The 20,960-nt window shown below is 48.3% G+C and overlaps 1 protein-coding gene across 1 annotated transcript in view; it reads right to left on the minus strand.

Moving 5' to 3' along the window:
* The window catches only part of SLC4A11 (solute carrier family 4 member 11), a 1,943,806-nt gene that overhangs the window by 261,039 nt on the left and 1,661,807 nt on the right, over positions 1 to 20,960 (minus strand). Inside the window, exon 16 of the mRNA XM_078678714.1 lies at positions 19,279 to 19,385. Within this exon, the coding sequence (XP_078534840.1) occupies positions 19,279 to 19,385 (107 nt within the window). The remainder of the gene's footprint in view (positions 1 to 19,278; positions 19,386 to 20,960) is intronic.

Genomic DNA, 20,960 nt, shown 5'->3' on the forward strand with positions numbered 1-20,960 from the left:
TATAGCTCGTTCTATAAAGATGACCCACCTCCCTCTCCACGTTGCCTCCCCCATACACAGGTCCAGTCTGAGGCAACGGTGGAGAGGTGAGGAAGGGTGGGGCGCGTTGAGACTATGGTTGCTGTTAAATTTACTAACAACAGCAACTACTGGGTCTAGTTATAGTAAGGTTATGCACATATCTACTGTTTTCTAAAGAAACCTCTTTCCGTGATGAAAGGAGAAGAGTAGTTGGTAGTTTAGATGGCTCGTGGGTGAGCCTGATACGGAGTTGCAGTATGAGAGAGGGAGGAAGCTGGGATAACTACAGGTGTTGCCTTGATATAGAAAGGTTTAGCATTAGGTATTCTCCATTTTTATCAAGTACCCTATCCCTTGCCTCCACAGTGCGTCGCCTCCTCTATCCTGAGCCTGGCCCAGGTGAGGTCCTATCCCCTGTCATTATGGGTGAGTAAAGAACCTTGAGAATTTATGTTCAATGTTTAACTTAGCAGAATGTCCATACCCAATGCACTTATACTATTTTTATTTGTTGTAGGTGAACAATACACCATTTGATATGGAGGAATAGTTACACATATACTTTATGGTTTGATTTATTCACAGTATTTTGTATGGTTTATTTTTTATGTAGCACTTATTAGCAGTGGCAAAAACGATTTAGAACAGAGGCCCTGAAGAAAGCCTTAGGAGTTTGTTCCCCTTCTGGCAGAAACATGTCGGCCCCAACGCAGTAATTTGTTGGAACTGTTTATTTGCGCTGTTCTTGGTTTTAATCAGAAAGAGACTAACGGCCATTAAAGTGGTTTGCTGTTTGTCCTCTATTCTATTTTTAACTATCACTATTACACTCATTGTTTGCACTGCACATATCCCATTTAGTGATCACACGTATGGTCTACTAGTGACTGCGGGTTGAAACCCTGTCCTAAATGTTGGTTATGGAAATTGTCTCAATGATCTAGAGACGTACCATTCCAACTTTTGGATTACCATATGATAATATTGATCACTAAGAAGACTTTGATGGGAATCCATCTCTGGACATTGGGTCTCACCTACCATTACTGGTGGTTGTATGTGTGTTGGGTTTGAGTACTTCTCTGTAGACTCCAAGGTATTTTTACCTGGCACTTTATCTTTTGGCTTTGAGTCTTACTGCTTTTGAGTACACTTTACTCTGTAAGAGACCCCCTGGTTCACTTGTTTTTTCATTTTGTCATGGTAAGAGACAGGATGGGTGAAGTCAAAGCATGCTTCGCCTTCTTGTGTTTTTTGTGGTGCCTCTCACCTGACTTTGACGAAGAGGATTTTGATTCACCTGAGTAGTGCTTGGACCTTCCTCTCGATCGGGATCAAGACAGACGAGGCAACCTCCACAGTGCCGGATGCCTGCCCGCGAGCAGCTTTAGGCAGTCTGAGCACTGACATCAGCACGCCAGAGTGGTGGTTATATCAACGACGCGGACGTCACGATAACTTCATGCGGAGTCTACCCAACGCCACCTACTGGCACGAAGGGGTACTGCTAAGAAAAATCTTCTGGATCCAACCCAACGCCGGTCCCTCAAACGTGTTGAGGGACAGCGGAGAATCGAGATAAACCGCTCGAACGACCATCTAACACACGTGCATGAGGGTTATATTGGGACTGGTAAGAACGAAACTGCATACCCTGGTTATGCAGGACAAGTGATCTTTCCCCTCTTTGATTAGTTGATTTAAACTTAAGGAAACTGAATGATCACTCATTCCTTCTCCCCACACATTGATTTCTAATGTCTATAACAGTAGCCATTTTGGAAACAGGAAGAGGCTGTGGATCCATGGGATCGTTGTCACCCGCTAAAAAGGTGGTACTTGAAATGTTGCATAAAAATGTATAAATCATGACAGGGATGGATGCTAAACTGGACAGGCTGTATTGAACTCCTGGAGATAACAAGAGTTTGTAAGTTGGAAGTGTAGGAGAGTGGGGTCTGCAATCCTATGGCCATCCCAGATTTTTGATTTTTGCTTCACTGGTTTACGACTTTCCCTGGCTGTGGGCCTGCTAATCAGACCCACAGCCTAGCTGTTCTCTCTCTAAATTAACATCCATGTACTTTAGGTGCATTTACCAATTGGTACTGGGCCACCTTATCAGTCCCTGTACAGTGTACCAAAGGTACCCAGGGCATAGGTGTACCCAGGGCCTACCAGGGGCTGAAGCATGTATTATGCCACCCCTGGCTGGCCATCTAAACAGACACAACTGGCTGGTAAGACAGCTGGGGCAAGGTGGTGTAATCACCCTTTGCTGTAGATATAGTTACCTATATCTAACCCTAAAATGGACACATATATTCCTATCAGTCACTCCTATGGCAGGCCTTATCAATCCTGTAGGCAGAGTGCTTGGAATTATGTGAGATGGTGCCCTGGCATGAGCTGAGCCTGTCTGCAGCTTGCGGAACCAAGTCCTTATAGCTGGTCCATGATAACGCTATACCATATACTCTTAAGTGCATTATAATCCTCGCGGTTGAATGCTAACTCTGGTATAACATTATCAAAACATGTCGAGTAAGGTGTCATACGAATTGGAATACTACCCCCTCGCCAATTCTGGCGACGGGGGTAGCATTCCCCCGTCGTTCTAGAGGGACACGACATGTATGTAACTGTGAACCCCGGTTAAAGTTAACTCGAGCCTTGGCATCACAAAATGGATGCTGCCACCACAGACACAAGTCTGACCTCCTGCTGCTGGGAGTCCTTCCAGCGAGGGAGGCTTGGACAAAGGGTTTCCTGCCTTGGGAGGTACTAGCACCACCCCAGACAGGATTTTGTGTATTAGGTAGGCCAAGGCTGAAAGGAATGAGACATGCCTGGGGCACACAAGGTGCCCTGTGCATACACCGGTTCCAACCAGTTGCTGGGGCATCCCTGCCCCAGCTCTGGCGCGAAATCGGGACCTAGTCAGTAGTGCAGCCCCCTTTAGGAGAATAAAGGTAGGAGCTGGTGCCATTCCAAATTAGATAAATCCTGAACTACTCTACAAGAAGAAACTCTGGACTTCGACGTTCTGCTCCACAGAAGACTGAAGAAATCTCCCTTGTGGGCATGGAGTGTCCACCCTGCAACTGCAGGCAACATCAAGCGTCCAGCGGCTTCACTGTGTCGTCTTCCCTCGAGGATCCAGACTTCAGAGCCAGACGAGACCCTGATTCCCAGACCACTCAGACCTCAACTCACATCTGCAGCAAAGCTAAGACCCCGTGGGTGCGACGAGACACGTGGGACCGGCCATCTTGAAAGAACCTGCACTTCGCTTCCAGCACGACTCCCGAGGTAAACTCGACCAAGTGCTTTGGGGATTGAGACGCCCCAGCCCCGAGCAGCCCCTGCACCGAAGATCAGCCCTCCAGCTTCCACGAGATCTGCGTGGGGCCCTTCTGCTTGTTTGCTGCTTGACGCGTTGTCTGGTAACTTGCCGGCTGGCTAGGGGCCTCCTAGACGACGAACCTTGAAATCTTCACTGCTGGTCTGGTTGCTCCAGACTGGCCCTTGCTCCCTTCCAAAAGAGGGGCACCCCGGACTCTCCTAGTCCGCACCAGACGCCTTTTCCACTCACCGCATGGGTTGCCTTTGCCAAGGCCTGTTGACTCCAATCCCGGATCCGACACCGCCGACAGCGAGAGCCTGCGTGGGACAGCTCGTGCCTCCATCCTGGTCGTCGAAGACACCTCCTGGTCCACGTGGCTGCAGAGTCAAGGGTCCACTCTTCACCTGATCGCGACAACATCTGGTTCCTTCCTGGTTCCACAAAACGGGCACTGGCTAGTGACTTTGAACACTGTCCCCTCTGCTTTCAGGTCCTCTTCTTCACCGATCCACCCTTGGATCGCACCGGACATCTTCCTCCTGGTCGCCTGCAGCATCTTTTCTTCCAGGCTCCATAGACTTCAACGCGAGAACCGGACACACTTTGACACCTATGCACCCGCAGCCCGTGGGTGAGGTAACGAGAGCATTTCGGTGCTCAAGGGTAGTTTAACTGTCCTAGTGTCCAGTCCCACAGTCGTACTTACCTTTTACTTGAACTGTACTGTCCATAGACGTTGTTCCGCATCTCGCGTGTGAGTTCACACTCTGCACACACGTTCCGTGGGCCTCCTATTACTTACCTAGAGGGGGACTGCGAGGACCAGCAGCCTCAGCTCTTCACAGCTGGTGCTTCTTCCCCCGACGGCCACGCCCCCGGCCTCCAGCAAATATTAATCGCGGACAACACCGGCCGAGTGGGTGTTTCTTACCGGATTCCCTTTGCCACAAGGATTGCTAGAGACTTCTGATCCAGTCTGTTTGCCTTTCTGCTCGCCCCTCACCTTTCGCGACACCCGCTTCGCGGGTGCCGCTCAGCTGCTCCCTAGGGCTGTTCCCCGCTGGTGTGAGCGGCTCTGCAATCGGCAGAGAGCACACGCGCTCCCAGTTGAGGAGAGACAGGCGAGAGCAACTGATTGCGAGTCAGCGCGTTGAGACCACCGGGGGACTGCGAGGACCAGCAGCCTCAGCTCTACACAGCTGGTGCCTCTTCCTCCGGCGGCCACGCCCCCGGCCTCCAGCAAATATTAATCGCGGACAACACCGGCCGAGTGGGTGTTTCTTACCAGATTCCCTTTGCCACAAGGATTGCTAGAGACTTCTGATCCAGTCTGTTTGCCTTTCTGCTCGCCCCTCACCTTTCGCGACACACGCTTCGCGGGTGCCGCTCAGCTGCTCCCTAGGGCTGTTCCCCGCTGGTGTGAGCGGCTCTGCAATCGGCAGAGAGCACACGCGCTCCCAGTTGAGGAGAGACAGGCGAGAGCAACTGATTGCGAGTCAGCGCGTTGAGACCACCGGGGGACTGCGAGGACCAGCAGCCTCAGCTCTACACAGCTGGTGCCTCTTCCCCCGGCGGCCACGCCCCCAGCCTCCTCGTACATAACTGGTTTGGTCACTACCGCACCGCGGGACGCGCGCGGGACGCAGCACCGGGGCGAAGACCGGGCAAAGAGCGGGCCGTTTGAGGTCGTTCGAGTACGTGAGAGTCCGGTCCGGGCCCTGTCTCTTTGCCTGTCACAGCGAGGACATTGAATCTACACTAAAATGAGTACTAGGGAAACCAGGAGTAAAACATCCTCCCTAGCCGCGGCTGGAGCTGTTAAAGGCCCCATTGACACCTATTTTGCCAAGGCGGGATCTCTCCTGATTGAGGAAATCCAGGTACTGGAGCGAAGAATCTCCCAAGAAATAGACTGGGTAAGGAGATCTTCCCTAGGCCCAGTGGCCCAAGCTAGAACCCCAGAAGATAGACTTGGCTTACTAACTAGCTGTAGCACTGATCAGGCAACAGGTCCACTTCCAGGTATCTCAACTACTGACCCAGAGTTTACTATTGAGGTCCCGAGTGACTTTGAGGATATAAGCCTTATGGCCTTACCTAACACCCAAATTCCTCAACCCATATCAGTAGAGAACACTGAGGCAGTCAAAGTCACAGAACCTAATAAAGGCTGCAATAGGGGGGCTACAGAAGGGGCTATACAAAAAAAGAAGCAGGGCCAACAAAACGAAGAAGACAATAGCATTAAATCCCCTAAACCCATACAATCTAGAGGTAAAGGGGGGAAGGGAGCTACCCCTGCCTCTAGGCTGGAGAGGCCGGGAAGTTTAACCACCCCTAGAACTGTAAATCCAACCTCACCACTAGAGCACACTACCAACGTGCCAGCAGATATCACCTCCGACGACATTACATTGGAGGACATAGGCACACTTCTCAGGTCCCTATTGAGTCCCCTTGAGGCTAGACTGATTAAGATCGAAGCTAGACTAGTTATCATCGAAAAGGCAACTGTCCAACTTGCCGACTCAAGGAAAATTGACAATAGTGGGACAAAAATATTAAAAGATGGATTGGGATCAATACCCACTAAGGGCAATGGACCTCCCACCGTAACAAACAATAACCTGCCACCCGCAAACCCCCCCAAACCCCCACAATCCATGCCAAATAATACTCCCCAACCACCAGAGTCCAACAAGGCCACTATCCTAAAACAACAAACAGTAACTGCCACTCCAAAAACAATTCCCACACCAAAAGATAATGCTTTGCCCTCGTCTAACATCAAGGGCGATCCACCACCCACTGGAGAGAAATCAAATACCAATCGTAGACCAAAGCTTATAAACCTTCCCCCAGAAGCTGCACCTTACACCCTAGTACTGGCGGGGGTCCCGGAATTAAACTCTCCCACATTTGAATCTACTACCTCACTGAAGAACAAAGTTATTAACTGGCTCTCTGTAAATAGACCACTCCCGAAAGGAACAACCAGTGACATTTCCATGGCTAGGAGGGCAACGTGGGTGGGTCACACCAGGAAATCCATCAGGGGAGACTGCATTCTGGTCACCTTCAGAGACCCGAATACAGCCGCGTACATTTGCACCTGGGCTTCTGACGAGGATTTTGGTAGCATCATTCAACCACTCCCTCTTTCATTTTTTTATCCCTCAAATTTTTACAACTCAGAGGACTATAGATGGGGGCATCACCAAGAGCTGTTGGAGGGTTGGGAAAACTGCCCAAGGGAGAGAACGGCCCACTCACAACACAGGGGCAGACCATTAGAGCAGTTTCATCTATACGGGGACGAGGCTAGCTGGGAGACTGTTACAAGAAGGAGGGGGGGGGGACGGTGGCTACAGGAGAGGAATTCCTGGGCCACATAGAACACACTACCCGGCCTATCCATCTACCCACAATAGATACAGTAGTCTAGAAATGGTAGATTGACAGGTGGCTGAAGAGGGGAGTGTCCTACAAGCATCTCCCACGACTGAGATTAACACACCCCCAGCCCCAGATATATATCCCATGGCACCCAGTACAGTCGAACCGAGTCAAGTCCAAAGCGGGACGTATCCTATTCTATCCCCTGCCAATAAACCCATGGGCATGAATTACTCCCTCATAAGCCAACCGGTGCCCATCGAGCTTACCCCCAGCAACTCTGTTTCTTCAGGCCCAGCCACCACCCAATTGTCACTCATTACAGTGATCTCTTGGAACGTGGCAGGCCTTGCCAGCAAAACAGTTTGTACAGAGTGGGGTTCTTACATCAGCTCCAAAAATATACTCCTTTTCCAAGAGACCTGGGCACGTGAGGAAATATCATTCCCGGGCTTTGCCTCTTTTTTCAAAGCCGCTAAATGGGGGGCAAGGGGTAGGCCGTCAGGGGGACTTACGATATGGGTAGCCACGGATCTAGGCTGTAAAGCTTCCTATCTAGAGACCGCCTCCGATGACCTATTGGCTGTCCTACTTGAGTGGCCAGACTCCACGAAGTTGTTAGTCATCAACATTTACTCAAGGCCGGTACCAATGCACAAAGAATCTGGGACTATAGACGAGTTAGCAGGGCTCCTAGAAGGCATTCCAAGCGAACTAGCATGCCTGGTAGGAGATGATTTTAATTGTCATTACGAACCACTGCCTGGACTACGTGATGGTCCTTCCCATGAGGAAGATTCATGCTGGTTCATCCCAGAGACGGTGGCATCACCCCCAAGGGCCTGGACTCCTCTGGCCTTGCAGATAACTGCCCTCACTCTCAATCTAGGTATAAGGGCGTGCAATGGCCGTTGTAAATCAGATATACCCAGTAGCCATACCTACAACAAAACAGGTAGTGAATCAAGACTGGACTACATCATGGTTAAACTGTTTATGTGGTCAGCAATAGTTGATTTCAAAATCACTGAAAGAACGGACAGTGACCATAATGCCTTGGAATTGACTTATTCCCTGCCTGGGGGGGGAGGTTACTTCCCATGGATCGGATAAAGATAAGGTGGGCCTCCTACTGGAAAACAATCGGAGGAAAGTCAAGTGGGAGAAAGTGGGCAAGAGTCCAGATAGAATACCCCGGCTATATGAAAGGATTATTCCATTTTTGGAGAAAGCCTTCCAGCTAGGAAATGAGGTCTCAGATGATACCAGCAGAGGCAAGCTTGCACAAATACACGCAGACACCATCAATACCTTAGAGCAGGATCTGTTCTCATCCCTAGGGAACAGGAAAGGCCCTACGCCCAAGAAGTCGTGGTATAATGCCGCATGTAGGGAAGCCAAGGCCCTCCTGTTACTTGCTATAAAGGGACGCCTCAACCGTGAAGAAATTCGTGCTAGGAGAAGATCGTATAAAATCCTCCTGGCAAATGCGCGGGCGGAATGGGACCACGATTTTTGGGAAAATCTCACGAAAACACTAACAATTAGAGATTCCCGCAAATTCTGGCGCATAGTCGCGAATGGCACGGAGGATTTATCCGCCGCAATAGAGCCTAACATAGCCCCCTCGGTATGGCAGAGCCACTTCGAGGCGCTGTATGCGGAAGGTGGGGGGGACCAAAACAGTGATGGTAGCATAAACATATCCAGTCTTACAGGGGCTCCCTTTACTGAAAAAGAGGTGAGGGAGGCCATTAAAAACTTAGCCGCAGGAAAAGCCCCGGGTCTTGACGGGGTGCCAGGGGACTTGTTCAAACAGGACCCGAGGATATGGACACCATACCTTACACTGATATTCAATGCCATTCTGGGGGGAATGGAGGTGCCCGATACTTGGAGGGGAGCAGAGGTGGTCCCAATTTATAAAAAGGGATCCCCCCTGCTTCCTGCCAACTATCGCCCCATCAGTCTCATCGACATATCACAAAAACTCTTCGGTAGACTGATTCTGAACAGACTCCAGGCTTGGACAGAAGAAATGAACATTCTATCCCCCTATCAGGCAGGATTTAGGCAGGGTGTATCGACCATAGATCAAATTTTCAGGCTAAATCTCCTTTACTGGAGAACAGCTGTAATCGAGGGCGGGACTTTATACACTATTTTTGTAGACCTCCGTGCCGCCTTTGATTTGGTACCCAGATCGAGGCTGTGGAGAGTTATGGAAGAGCTAAACATCCCAGGTGATATTCTGGCAATCCTGATAAGACTTCATCACAACAACTATGCCCGCGTAAGGTGTGGCAAAGATGGCAAGCTAACCGAAAGGTTCCCCGTTCGCAGAGGGGTGAGACAGGGTTGTGTGCTCGCACCGACCCTGTTCTACCTCTTTGTGAACGGGGTTGTCGCCCACCTAAACAGGATTGCCAATATTGATGCCCCAAAGCTGACAGGCAGCAGGGTGCCCGCAATTATGTTTGCAGACGACACCCTGCTGCTGTCTAAATCCCCTATGGGGATTCAACGCATCCTGGATGGCTTTTTAGAGTTTTGCTCTGAACGAGGTTTGGAAATTAACCCAACAAAAAACTAAATTTATGATTTTAAATCCCAACCCCCATAATCGAGCCCCACCCAGGATAGGCACAGTCCAATTAGAACGCGTGCATAATATCGAATACTTGGGGATTACCCTAAATGAACATCTAACGTGGACGTCTCACCAGACTAAAGTGACCATCAAACTGGCTCAGTTGGCGGGTGGCACCATGCGTCTGGCGAACAAATCCTTTTATCGCCCACTAACCCCAATTATGCATATTTACAAAATTCAAGCCCGGGCGGGTGTCACATATGGGGGTGAGCTGTGGGGTCACTCTCAACTCCCCAAGTTACAGTCAATCGAAAACAAATTCCTGAGACAGGTCGTTGCCCTTCCCCAGAGTACTCCTCTATTCCCCCTCAGATTAGACTTGGGAATTCGACCAATAACAGAGGAGCTGGGACTTAAACCCCTAACCTTTTGGAGGCGTTTGTGGTGTAGCCCAGACCTTACAAACCACAGAGAAGAACTACAGGAATTCCTGGAGCTACGGAATGCCAAGAGGATCCCTTGGTTGATCTACGTCAAGGGAATGCTAGAGGAGATGGGATACTCGGAACTATGGACGGATCCTCTAAACTCTTGTGTAAAGACTCCAAAAAAGGTACTAGCGAGAGCATATTATGAACTGATGCTCACAAGAGCTATTGATGCCACTCGAGAAGGATCCTTGACACACTTGTTCCTAAAAGTGAAAGACTTTTATCGTCTTGAAAGCACTTTAGACGCTATTTCTCCTGTACTAACGAGAAAACAATTTTTACAATGGAGATACGGATGCCTTCCCCTAGCATCATTTACAGCGTCATGGCAATCTCGCTCCACCGTAGCATCCTGCCCAATGTGTGCTCATTCGAAAGAGGATGATGTTCATGCTGTCTTCTTCTGCAAGGGCTACGAGAGGAGTAGGAAATACTGGTTAGTCCCGCTACTCAGGAACTTGGGTTTTAGATCTTTTCAACCTGCCTATAGAGTTTTAAAGACAGACCTCTCCCCCACTGTAGTTTTTGCCCTATCGAAATTTTTGACCTCTATGTGGATCATTCGAAGCCGATTGATGAAAAGACTTGTTTAAAAGACCCTTTGAAAGACATATACTGTTTTATTCCACCCCTTGTTTTAAAATGTCTTAATTATTGGATCACACTGTGTTTAATTAGTTTTTAAGTTTGTATAAATGCTATGTATCTTTTATGATCTGTGATCGAAATAAAGATTTTTGAAATGAAAAAACGTACCTAGAGTTAGTGTAGCGTGGTCCCAACGATCCTACAGCCTCTGGACAGCTCCATTTCTTCTATCGACTTTCACATTCCACTTACTTAGTATATGGTTTGCCGTGCCCCAGGGGCACCATTGTAATTTCGTGCAACTTATCGTATTTTTCCTAAGAGATTGTCATGTGCTTAGCCCTCTGACCTCAACGAATTCAGAGGTGTTTTGTTATTAATAAATATACTGTTTATTTTCATAACAACCTGTGTGGTGTCCTTTCATCTGGTATTCAAGGGGTTATATTGTGGTAAAACAGCTGGCTTCACATGCCAAAAGAGTTTAGCCTAAGACTGCTTTGTCCATGCTACCATTAGGATAGCTGGTCTAGAAGGTTGACTTACAACCAATCACCATAAGGGTTGTTTGGACTGATACAAGGTGATAACTAGAACTAGTGAGCATCATATATCAGGCCAACTTCTCAGAACCGCCCCATCTCAAAAGGGACACATCAGTCACTTCTGTGAGATCTGGGTGGGGAAGAGAGAGGGTTCTGCCTCTGACCTAATTGCGGTTTGTCAGCCACCACTGCAGGTCGTTCCCAGTTCCCTCCGATATTTGTACTAGGTTGGTGAGATGTGCCTGATGCTGTGCCCATTGGAACTTCGGGTCCCACTGCAGAGGTTGCATGCGCGATCGGATTGCGATGGTCCACTAGCAGGATGCAGGCGCAATCGGACTGCAATGGTCCACTAGCAGGATGCAGGCGCAATCGGACTGCAATGGTCCACTAGCAGGATGCAGGAGGCCATGAGGCCCAACAGCCTCAGTGATTCTCACCGAGATCCAGGATAGAGGCTAGATTCGCCGCTCGGGAGGATAAGCCCGAAACTGCACCATGTCCAGAACTGCTCCGATGAAAGGGAGCGTCTGAAAGGGAGTCAGGTGTGACTTTGGCACGTGAACCCAAGCGAATACAGGAGTTCACCTTAGTCTGGAGGTGGGAGACAACTGCTTGGGACAAGCCTGCCCTCCGTAACCAGTCAGCGAGATAGGAGAAGACTGGGACCCCCTGATCTCCGCAGATGGGCTGCGACCACCACCATTTCCTTGGTGAACACTCGAGGGGCACTGGTGAGGTTGAAAGGTAGCACGGTAAACTGAAAGTCCTACACCTAAAGGATTCGACAAAAAGTCAAAAAGTCTGTCAATAAGTGACAGGGGGTAGCTCTCTTCAACGGATCTGTGCTGGCTGGCGCTGAACAAAAAGAATTGGCGTTGCCGAGCTCGGGTGGCGCCAATATAGACGATGCAGATCCACAATGACTATGGCAGACGCCACGATAACCACGATGAACACGATGCCTACCACGTAACGGAGTCAACCAACGCCACCTGTCAGCATGCAGGGGTACTGCTATCAAATATCTTCGAGATCAAGCCTGACACCTAGAAGTTCAAGGTAAGAAATCTGCGGCTACATGTCTCATTCAGATACATGTTTTTTAAACCTCTGGAGTGCAGGAGGGTATTTTGTCTAAAGCTACAATGAGGAGCTAGGAAGAGAGGTGTGCACTTCTTTGCCAACTCCACCCCTATAGTGAGGGAGGCGAGGTGAAGAACACATCTTAGTCCCATCCAATTTAAAGATGGGGGACTCAGCCAATTAGGGAGAGGCTCATGTTCTCCAGAATAGGGGGTGTATCCACCCCAAGGTAGGGACCCATTAGTGACGACCTGCACACCCCTTTAAAGCCCCTAAATGTAGTATTTAGGAACAACCCTGAATCTTGCCTCCTCAGATTCACAGAAAAAAGAAGATGGACCAAAGCGCTGTGCTGTGCCTACCGACCAGACTAGATTATGACCAGACATGTTCAGCAGGCCCCAGAGATCCTGGAGGACCTGCCTGTGAGAAGTTGGCCTGATATATGATGCTCACTAGTTCTAGTGATCACCTTGTATCAGTCCAAACAACCCTTATGGTGATTGGTTGTAAGTTAACCTTATAGACCAGCTATCCTAATGGTAGCATGGACAAAGCAGTCTTAGGCTAAACTCTTTTGGCATGTGAAGCCAGCTGTTTTACCACAATATAACCCCTTGAATACCAAATGAAAGGACACCACACAGGTTGTTATGAAAATAAATAGTATATTTATTAATAACACCTCTGAACTCTTTATGAGGTCAGAGGGCTAAGCACATGACAATCTCTTACGAAAAATACGACAAGTTGCACAAAATTACAATGGTGCCCTAGGGGAACGACAAACCATATACTAAGTAAGTGGAATGTGAAAGTCAATAAAAGGAATGGAGCTGTCCAGAGGCTGTAGGATCGATGGGACCACGCTACACTAACTCTAGGTAAGTAATAGGAGGCCCACGGAACGCGTGTGCAGAGTGTGACCTCACATGCGAGATGCTTAACGTCTATGGACAGTACAGTTCAAGTTAAAGGTAAGTACAGACAATCCTGACTAGTTAGGACAACGACTGTGGAACTGGACACTAGGACAGTTAGACTACCCTTGAGCACCGAAATGCTCTCGTTACCTCACCCGCGGGCTGCGGGTGCATAGGTGCCAAAGTATGTCGGGTTCTCGCGTTGAAGTCAATGGAGCCTGAAAGAGAAGATGCTGCAGGCGATCAGGAGGAAGATGTCCGGTGCGATCCAAGGGTGGATCGGTGAAGAAGAGGACCTGAAAGCAGAGGGGACAGTATTCAAAGTCACTAGCCAGTGACCGGTGTGGAACCAGGAAGGAACCAGGTGCTGTCGTCGCGATCAGGTGAAGAGTGGACGCTGGACTCTGCAGCCACGTGGACCAGGAGGTGTCTTCGACGACCAGGATGGAGGCACGAGCTGTCCCACGCAGGCTCTCGCTGTCGGCGGTGTCGGATCCGGAATTGGAGTCAACAGGCCTTGGCAAAGGCAACCCATGCGGTGAGTGGAAAAGACGTCTGGTGCGGACTAGGAGAGTCCGGGGTGCCCCTCTTTTGGAAGGGAGCAAGGGCCAGTCTGGAGCAACCAGACCAGCAGCAAAGATTCAAAGGTTCGTCGTCTAGGAGGCCACTAGCCAGCCGGCAAGTGACCAGACAACGTGTCGAGCAGCAGACAAGCTGAAGGGCCCCACGCAGATCTCGTGGAGGCTGGAGGGCTGATTTTCGGTGCAGGAGCTGCTCGGGGCTGGGGCTTCTCAGTCCCCAAAGCACTTGGTCGAGTTTACCTCGGGGGTCATGCTGGAAGCGAAGTTTCTTTCAAGATGGCCGGTCCCACGTGTCTCGTCGCACCCACGGATCTCAGCTGTGCTGCAGATGTAGGTTGAGGTCGGAGAGGTCTGGGAATCCGGGTCTCGTCGGGCTCTGAAGTCTGGATCCTTGAGGGAAGACGACCAAGTGAAGCTGCTGGACGCTTGATGGTGCCTGCAGGTGCAGGGTGGCCTTGCCCACAAGGGAGATTTCTTCAGTCTTCTGTGGAGAAGAACGTCGAAGTCCAGACTTTCCTCTTGTAGAGTAGTTCAGGATTAATCTAATTTGGAATGGGACCAGCTCCTACCTTTATCCTGCTAAAGGGGGCTGCGCTACTGACTAGGTCCCTCCCCTGGGTGGGACCAGGAAGGGGGGGTGGTTACACCCCCTATCCTTTGTCCGGTTTCGCGCCAGAGCTGGGGCAGGGATGCCCCAGCAACTGGTTTGAACCGGTGTATGCACAGGACACCTTGTGTGCCCCAGGCATGTCTCATTCCTTTAAGGCCTCCCTACCTCAATACACAAAATCCTGTCTGGGGTGGTGCTAGCACCTCCCAAGGCAGGAAACCCTTTGTCCAGGCCTCCCTCGCTGGAAGGACTCCCAGCAGCAGGAGGTCAGACTTGTGTCTGTGGTGGCAGCATCCATTTTGTGATGACAAGGCTCGAGTTAACTTTAACCGGGGTTCACAGTTACATACATGTCGTGTCCCTATAGAAGGGTGGAATGCTACCCCCGTCGCCAGAATTGGCGAGGGGGTAGCATTCCAATTCGTATGACACCTTACTCGACATGTTTTGATAATGTTATACCAGAGTTAGCATTTAACAGCAAGGTTGATAATGCACTTAAGAGTATATGGTATAGCGTTATCATGGGACAGCTAAAAGGACTTGGTTCCGCAAGCTGCAAACGGGCTCAGCTCATGCCAGAGCACCACCTCACATAATTCCAAGCACTCTGCCTTCAGGATTGATAAGGCCTGCCATAGGAGTGACTGATAGGAATAGATGTGTCCATTGTAGGGTTAGATATAGGTATACTATATCTACAGCAAAGGGTGATTACACCACCTTGCCCCAGCTGTCATGCAGCCAGTTGTGTCAGTTTTAGATGGCCAGCCAGGGGTGGCATAATACATGCTTCAGCCCCTGGTAGGCCCTGGGTACACCTATGCCCTGGGTACAGGGACTGATAAGGTGGCCCAGTACCAATTGGTAAATGCACCTAAAGTACATGGTTGTCAATTTAGAGAGAGAACAGCTAGGCTCTGGGTCTGATTAGCAGGCCCACAGCCAGGGAAATTCGTAAACCAGTGAAGCAAAAAGCAAAAATCTGGGGTGCCCATAGGATTGCAGACCCCACTCTCCTACATAACCCCCCCCCCCAAACTTAGGGACATTAAACTAACCTTGACCAGGTGAGTCTTCCTGTTCTAAGTGGAAATACCTGGAGAGACCATCTGCATTTCCATGGTCAGTCCCTGGTCTGTGCTCCACTGTAAAGTCCATCCCCTGTAGGGAAATGGACCACCTAAGAAATTTGGGGTTTTCACCCTTCATCTGATTTAGCCATAAGAGGGGCTTATGGTCGGTCTGAATCTTGAAGTGAGTTCCAAACAAGTATGGCCTCAACTTCTTCAGGGCCCAAACCACAGCAAAGGCCTCCCTCTCAATAGCTGACCAACGTTTCTCTCTAGGGGTCAGCCTTCTGCTTATAAAAGCAATGGGCTGGTCATGACCATCAATATTCAGTTGAGATAGAACAGCTCCCACACCCAACTCAGATGCATCTGTTTGGACAATGAAGGTTTTGGAGTAGTCAGGACTCTTGAGAATAGGTGCAGTACACATGGCCTGCTTTAGGTCATCAAATGCCTTCTGACAGCTAACTGTCCACTGAACTTTCTTTGGCCTTTTCTTGCTTGTCAGGTCATTAAGTGGTGTCACAATGGACCCATAATTCTTGACAAAGTTCCTATAGTAACCAGACAGGCCCAAGAAAGCTCTGACCTGTGTCTGGGTGGTTGGAGGAGCCCAGTCCTTTATGGCCTGTATCTTGCTCTCCAATGGTTGAACCTGGCCTCCACCCACAAGGTGGCCCAGGTACACAACCTGACTCTGCCCTATCTGGCACTTAGTGCCTTGATAGTGAGGCCTGCCTTTTGCAGGGCCTCCAAAACTTTCCTCAGGTGGATCAGGTGATCCTCCCAGGTGGAGTTAAAGACAGCAATATCATCTACATATGCTGCACAAAAGTCATCCAAACCAGTGAGAACTTGGTTCACCAACCTTTGAAAAGTGGCAGGTGAATTTTTCAAACCAAAGGGCATCACCACAAATTGGTAATGACCTCCTGGGGTAGAAAATGCTGTTTTGGCCTTGGCATCCTCAGCTAACCTGATCTGCCAATAACCAGCTGTTAGGTCAAATGTACTTAAGAAAGTTGCCGAAGCCAAGTTGTCTATCAGTTCATCTGCCCTAGGTATTGGATGGGCATTTGTTTTACTGACAGCATTGAGACCCCTGTAGTCTACACAAAATCTCTTCTCTCTCTTACCATCCTGGGTGTGAGGTTTAGGCACTAGAACTACAAGACTAGCCCAAGGGCTCTCTTAGGGTTCAATGACTCCCAATTCTAACATCTTTTCGACTTTTTTCTTAATGCAGTCCCTGACGTGGTCAGGTTGCCTGTAGATTTTACTCTTGACAGGCAGACTGTCACCAGTGTCCACCTCATGGGTGCACCAGTTGTCTGACTGGGGGTCAGTGAGAACATTTGTCTAAAGGATTGAAGAACCTGTTTACAATTTTTTTGTTGATGTTCAGAGAGGCTGTCAGAAAAGACTACACCCATCATCAGGGTTCTGAGTGAGCAGGTCTGGGAGAGGGTCACTCTTCCTCCTGCCCCTCATCTGTGGCCATGAGCAAGCCCATGTCTTCCCTGTTGACAAATGCCTTGAGCCAGCAGCAGGAGGTCAGACTTGTGTCTGTGGTGGCAGCATCCATTTTGTGATGCCAAGGCTCGAGTTAACTTTAACCGGGGTTCACAGTTACATACATGTCGTATCCCTCTAGAAGGGTGGGATGCTACCCCCGTCGCCAGAATTGGCGAGGGGGTAGTATTCCAATTCGTATGACACCTTACTGAACATGTTTTGATAATGTTATACCAGAGTTAGCATTTAACCGCGAGGTTGATAATGCACTTAAGAGTATATGGTATAGCGTTATCATGGAACAGCTATTAGGACTTGGTTCCGCAAGCTGCAAACGGGCTAAGCTCATGCCAGAGCACCATCTCACATAATTCCAAGCACTCTGCCTTCAGGATTGATAAGGCCTGCCATAGGAGTGACTGATAGGAATATATGTGTCCATTTTAGGGCTAGATATAGGTATACTATATCTACAGCAAAGGGTGATTACACCACCTTGCCCCAGCTGTCATGCAGCCAGTTGTGTCAGTTTTAGATGGCCAGCCAGGGGTGGCATAATACATGCTTCAGCCCCTGGTAGGCCCTGGGTACACCTATGCCCTGGGTACAGGGACTGATAAGGTGGCCCAGTACCAATTGGTAAATGCACCTAAAGTACATGGTTGTCAATTTAGAGAGAGAACAGCTAGGCTGTGGGTCTGATTAGCAGGCCCACAGCCAGGGAAAGTCGTAAACCAGTGAAGCAAAAAGCAAAAATCTGGGGTGACCATAGGATTGCAGACCCCACTCTCCTACACTGCCCTGCAACCATCTTCAAGACTCTGTATCCTGTGAGCACTGGATTTGCTCAAGCAGAGTCTCATCCACAAATCCGGGTCCAGGCGGCTCAGTGATTTTACACCACTCAGCACCAGAAGCAGACGACCCGAGTGATCCAACACCACGAGGAGGTCTCCGCAGTGATCGGGACCTGGGATCTGGTAATCCACGACCTCCCTCAAATAGACGCCTGCAGCCTCAACCTGAAGTGTGCACCCAACCGTAACCGGAGGAGGTATAGAGACCCAATTCCAAAAGATACCTCTGTACCAGAAGCCCCACGGCCTTAGGTGGGCCAACCGACAGTGTCCAGGACTCCCCCAAGAAACCAATTTACCTCTCCAGCCAGCTGTTGCCTTCAGAAAGTCTCCCTGCCCGAGCCTGCAGCATCTTTGCCGAACCGAAGGCCCTCTCTGGAATCCACAGGGTCCTCGACATCTCCTTGGCACACAGCACCAAGCCGCCCCTGTGCCACTGGTGGTGCAGCTCCTGTGCTATTGTTGGACCCTGCAGTACTGACCTTAACCTCAGGAGCTTTGCTCCCACACCTGTGTGGCCTGCTCATAAGCAGTCCCTGACTGAAAGCCCTATTAGCCCCAGTGGCTATCATTGGGCCCCTGCACTCTGCACCTGGCCGCTCCTGTGCAGCTGGCGGTGCTATTTGAGTGCCTACATAGACCTGGGAGAACCTTGGTCCTAACCCCCAAAACTCCCACTAGTACGACGTTTACTTATATGAGAACCGTTAATCCTTTTTCTCCAATAGTAACCAATATTATGAGTTTTGTACCCAAAAATGTTCTGTCGATTTGAACTTTGGTATGAAAGAAACTAAAATGCAAATCTTAAAAAAGTCTTACTTACCTTGTATTGTGAGATCCCCAGTGTAGCATCAAGGCATACCACCCAGAGTAGTCAACTTAATCCAAACGGGACCTAAAAGTAATTATTGTGTAATTTAACCTATTTTGAAACCCATTAAAACCTGCAACAAATGCAAATTCAACAAAAAATGCATTTTCTTGGTAAGTCTTGCATTAGAGAGTATATTTCACTTACCTTTGCCAAGTCCTTTTTGATACTTACCTAATTGGTCTGGATTCTGTCTGACTGTGTGCCATCAGTCTTGATTGAGTGAATACAATAAATGCTTAACGCACCCTATGGATAAGCCTAACTGGTCGCTTACACTACACCAACAGAATTGCTAGTACTTACCTAATTTAGCCACCACTATACCTCTGGGTACTCCCTGGACACTAGACCTCATTTTGATATAGTGTATACAGAACCAGTTTCCTACAAGCACACAATAAATACTGATAAAGGTTCCATGCTAGAATATTTCTGGTCATCGACATATTAGGAGAACTTATGTCTCAAAATAAACGTGCTGGCTTAGAGCAAGATGCTTAATGTTGATAGGCCTTGAAGCCAGTGATTAAAAAAAGAGAAAACTAAAATGCCTAAGGAATTAAAAGAGTGCTATTTTTTTACATACGAGGGCACAGAAACACCATGTCCTCTCACCTAAAAAAAACAACGAAATGTGTTCAGTATCATCACTGAAACGTAGATAAATATTTGACTATAGCAATGGCAATCATTAAGACCAACATTTCACAATTTAAGACAATGTTTAGATCTTTAAACAACGTACAGAATAATGTGTTCTATAAAGGGTAACTTACTTTGTATTTCTTTGAAGAAATATGATCCAACAATGGAGAAAGCTATGACAGATATGGGTAAGGCACAGTCAGACAAAATTTCACGGACCCTTGAATGAAGGTACGGGCTGAAATAAAATGCCAATTATCTTTGTTTTAAGGTGTTATATATGTATATATGTCATACTTATTATTGCTTGATACTGTATAATGATTTTGACAAAATCATACACTTGTAGAAAGGTAAACATTACCTGTAACAGTTTGCAGATGTCGTGCTGTAGATTCACCTTCTGTGTGCATTCCTACCATCTAATGTTAAGTTTCGAAACTGCAAGTTATTTTTCTTTAAAGTAGTATTGCCATTAAGGCGGCTCGTGATACCACCTGTAGCACCCGGACACGGACTCTCTAGAATGTTTTTTCCTACTTTGGGGAAGTGTTAGGGTGGAAATGCAAAGCAGACTAGTGGCTTTGAACTGGTGAAAGAACATACAATGGTACAGTAAGGAGTAGTTTCTGTCCTGTAACTCCAGTTCTGTAGTAGGGGTATCTCTGTTATAGTCATAATCTAGTGAATAGTCCATGTGCGTGGACCCCGGAGCAATCAAAAATAATCTAAGGTGTCGAAAAATGCAGAACTGCACTGACACTTAAGAGAGAATTAAAGACAGATAATGCAGCCTATATCCACAGGCTACACTGTCCAGTACTTCAACTAGAAATTCCACCAAAAATCCACAAACAGCAAAGCCTGTCCAGATTTCCCTTGCTTTAACAGCAAAAACCCTCTGGAATGATAGAGAGAAAGACCTGGACAGACAAGCCCCATAGGCTGCCATTATGTGGCTCAAAATAGGATACTGTGCCTGTGAGAAGTTGGCCTGATATGCAGTGCACACTATTCTAGTGATCACTATGTATCAGTCCAAACAACCCTTATTGATGATTGGTTGTAAGTCAACCTTATAGACCAGCTATCCTAGTAGCATGGATACGAGCAGTCTAAGGCTAAGACTCTAGAGGGCGTGTTAAGCCAGCTGTTTTACCATCACATTACCCCTTGAACACCAAGTGAAAGGACACCACACAAGTTATCAAAAATAAAGTATATTTATTTATAACAGGACTACCCTGGCTCTTTATGAGACAGGGAGCTAAGCACACAACAAAACTCTTAAAGAATTACTGAAAGTCGCACAATTTACACAAATGCCCGAGGGGCACGAAAAACCATATACACAAGAAGTGGAATGCGAAGTTACTAGCAGGTAATACTTTTCTAGACTGTAGAAACGCTAGGCCTACAATGCTGAACCCTTGGATTAGAAGCAGGAGGCCTAGGGACGCCGTGTGCAGAGTGGGAACTCTCACGCGTAATGCAGGAACAAGTCTATGGATACTAGTGATGAAGCAAAGCTTCGCATTTGCGACTTACTGTAGTCATGATCCTCGCTCATGTGTAACCAAGTAATAATTTGTACGTCTTACTAACCTTTATTTCATGTTTAAACGAGGTAAATGAAGCTTGCACATGTGTATTTCTAATACGATTAATTTGAGTCAATAAAATGGCCGCTGCTTTGAAATAGCTTCTGCGCATGCGTCAGTCACACTCACGTGTCCTGACGTGTTTGCAGGTTTGGAGGGAAATAGTCGCGCATGCGTAATACATAGTTTTGGCAATAACGTGGTACTGCTCG

This window comes from Lissotriton helveticus, chromosome 2_2, assembly GCF_964261635.1.
Source record: "Lissotriton helveticus chromosome 2_2, aLisHel1.1, whole genome shotgun sequence".
Lineage (NCBI taxonomy): Eukaryota > Metazoa > Chordata > Amphibia > Caudata > Salamandridae > Lissotriton > Lissotriton helveticus.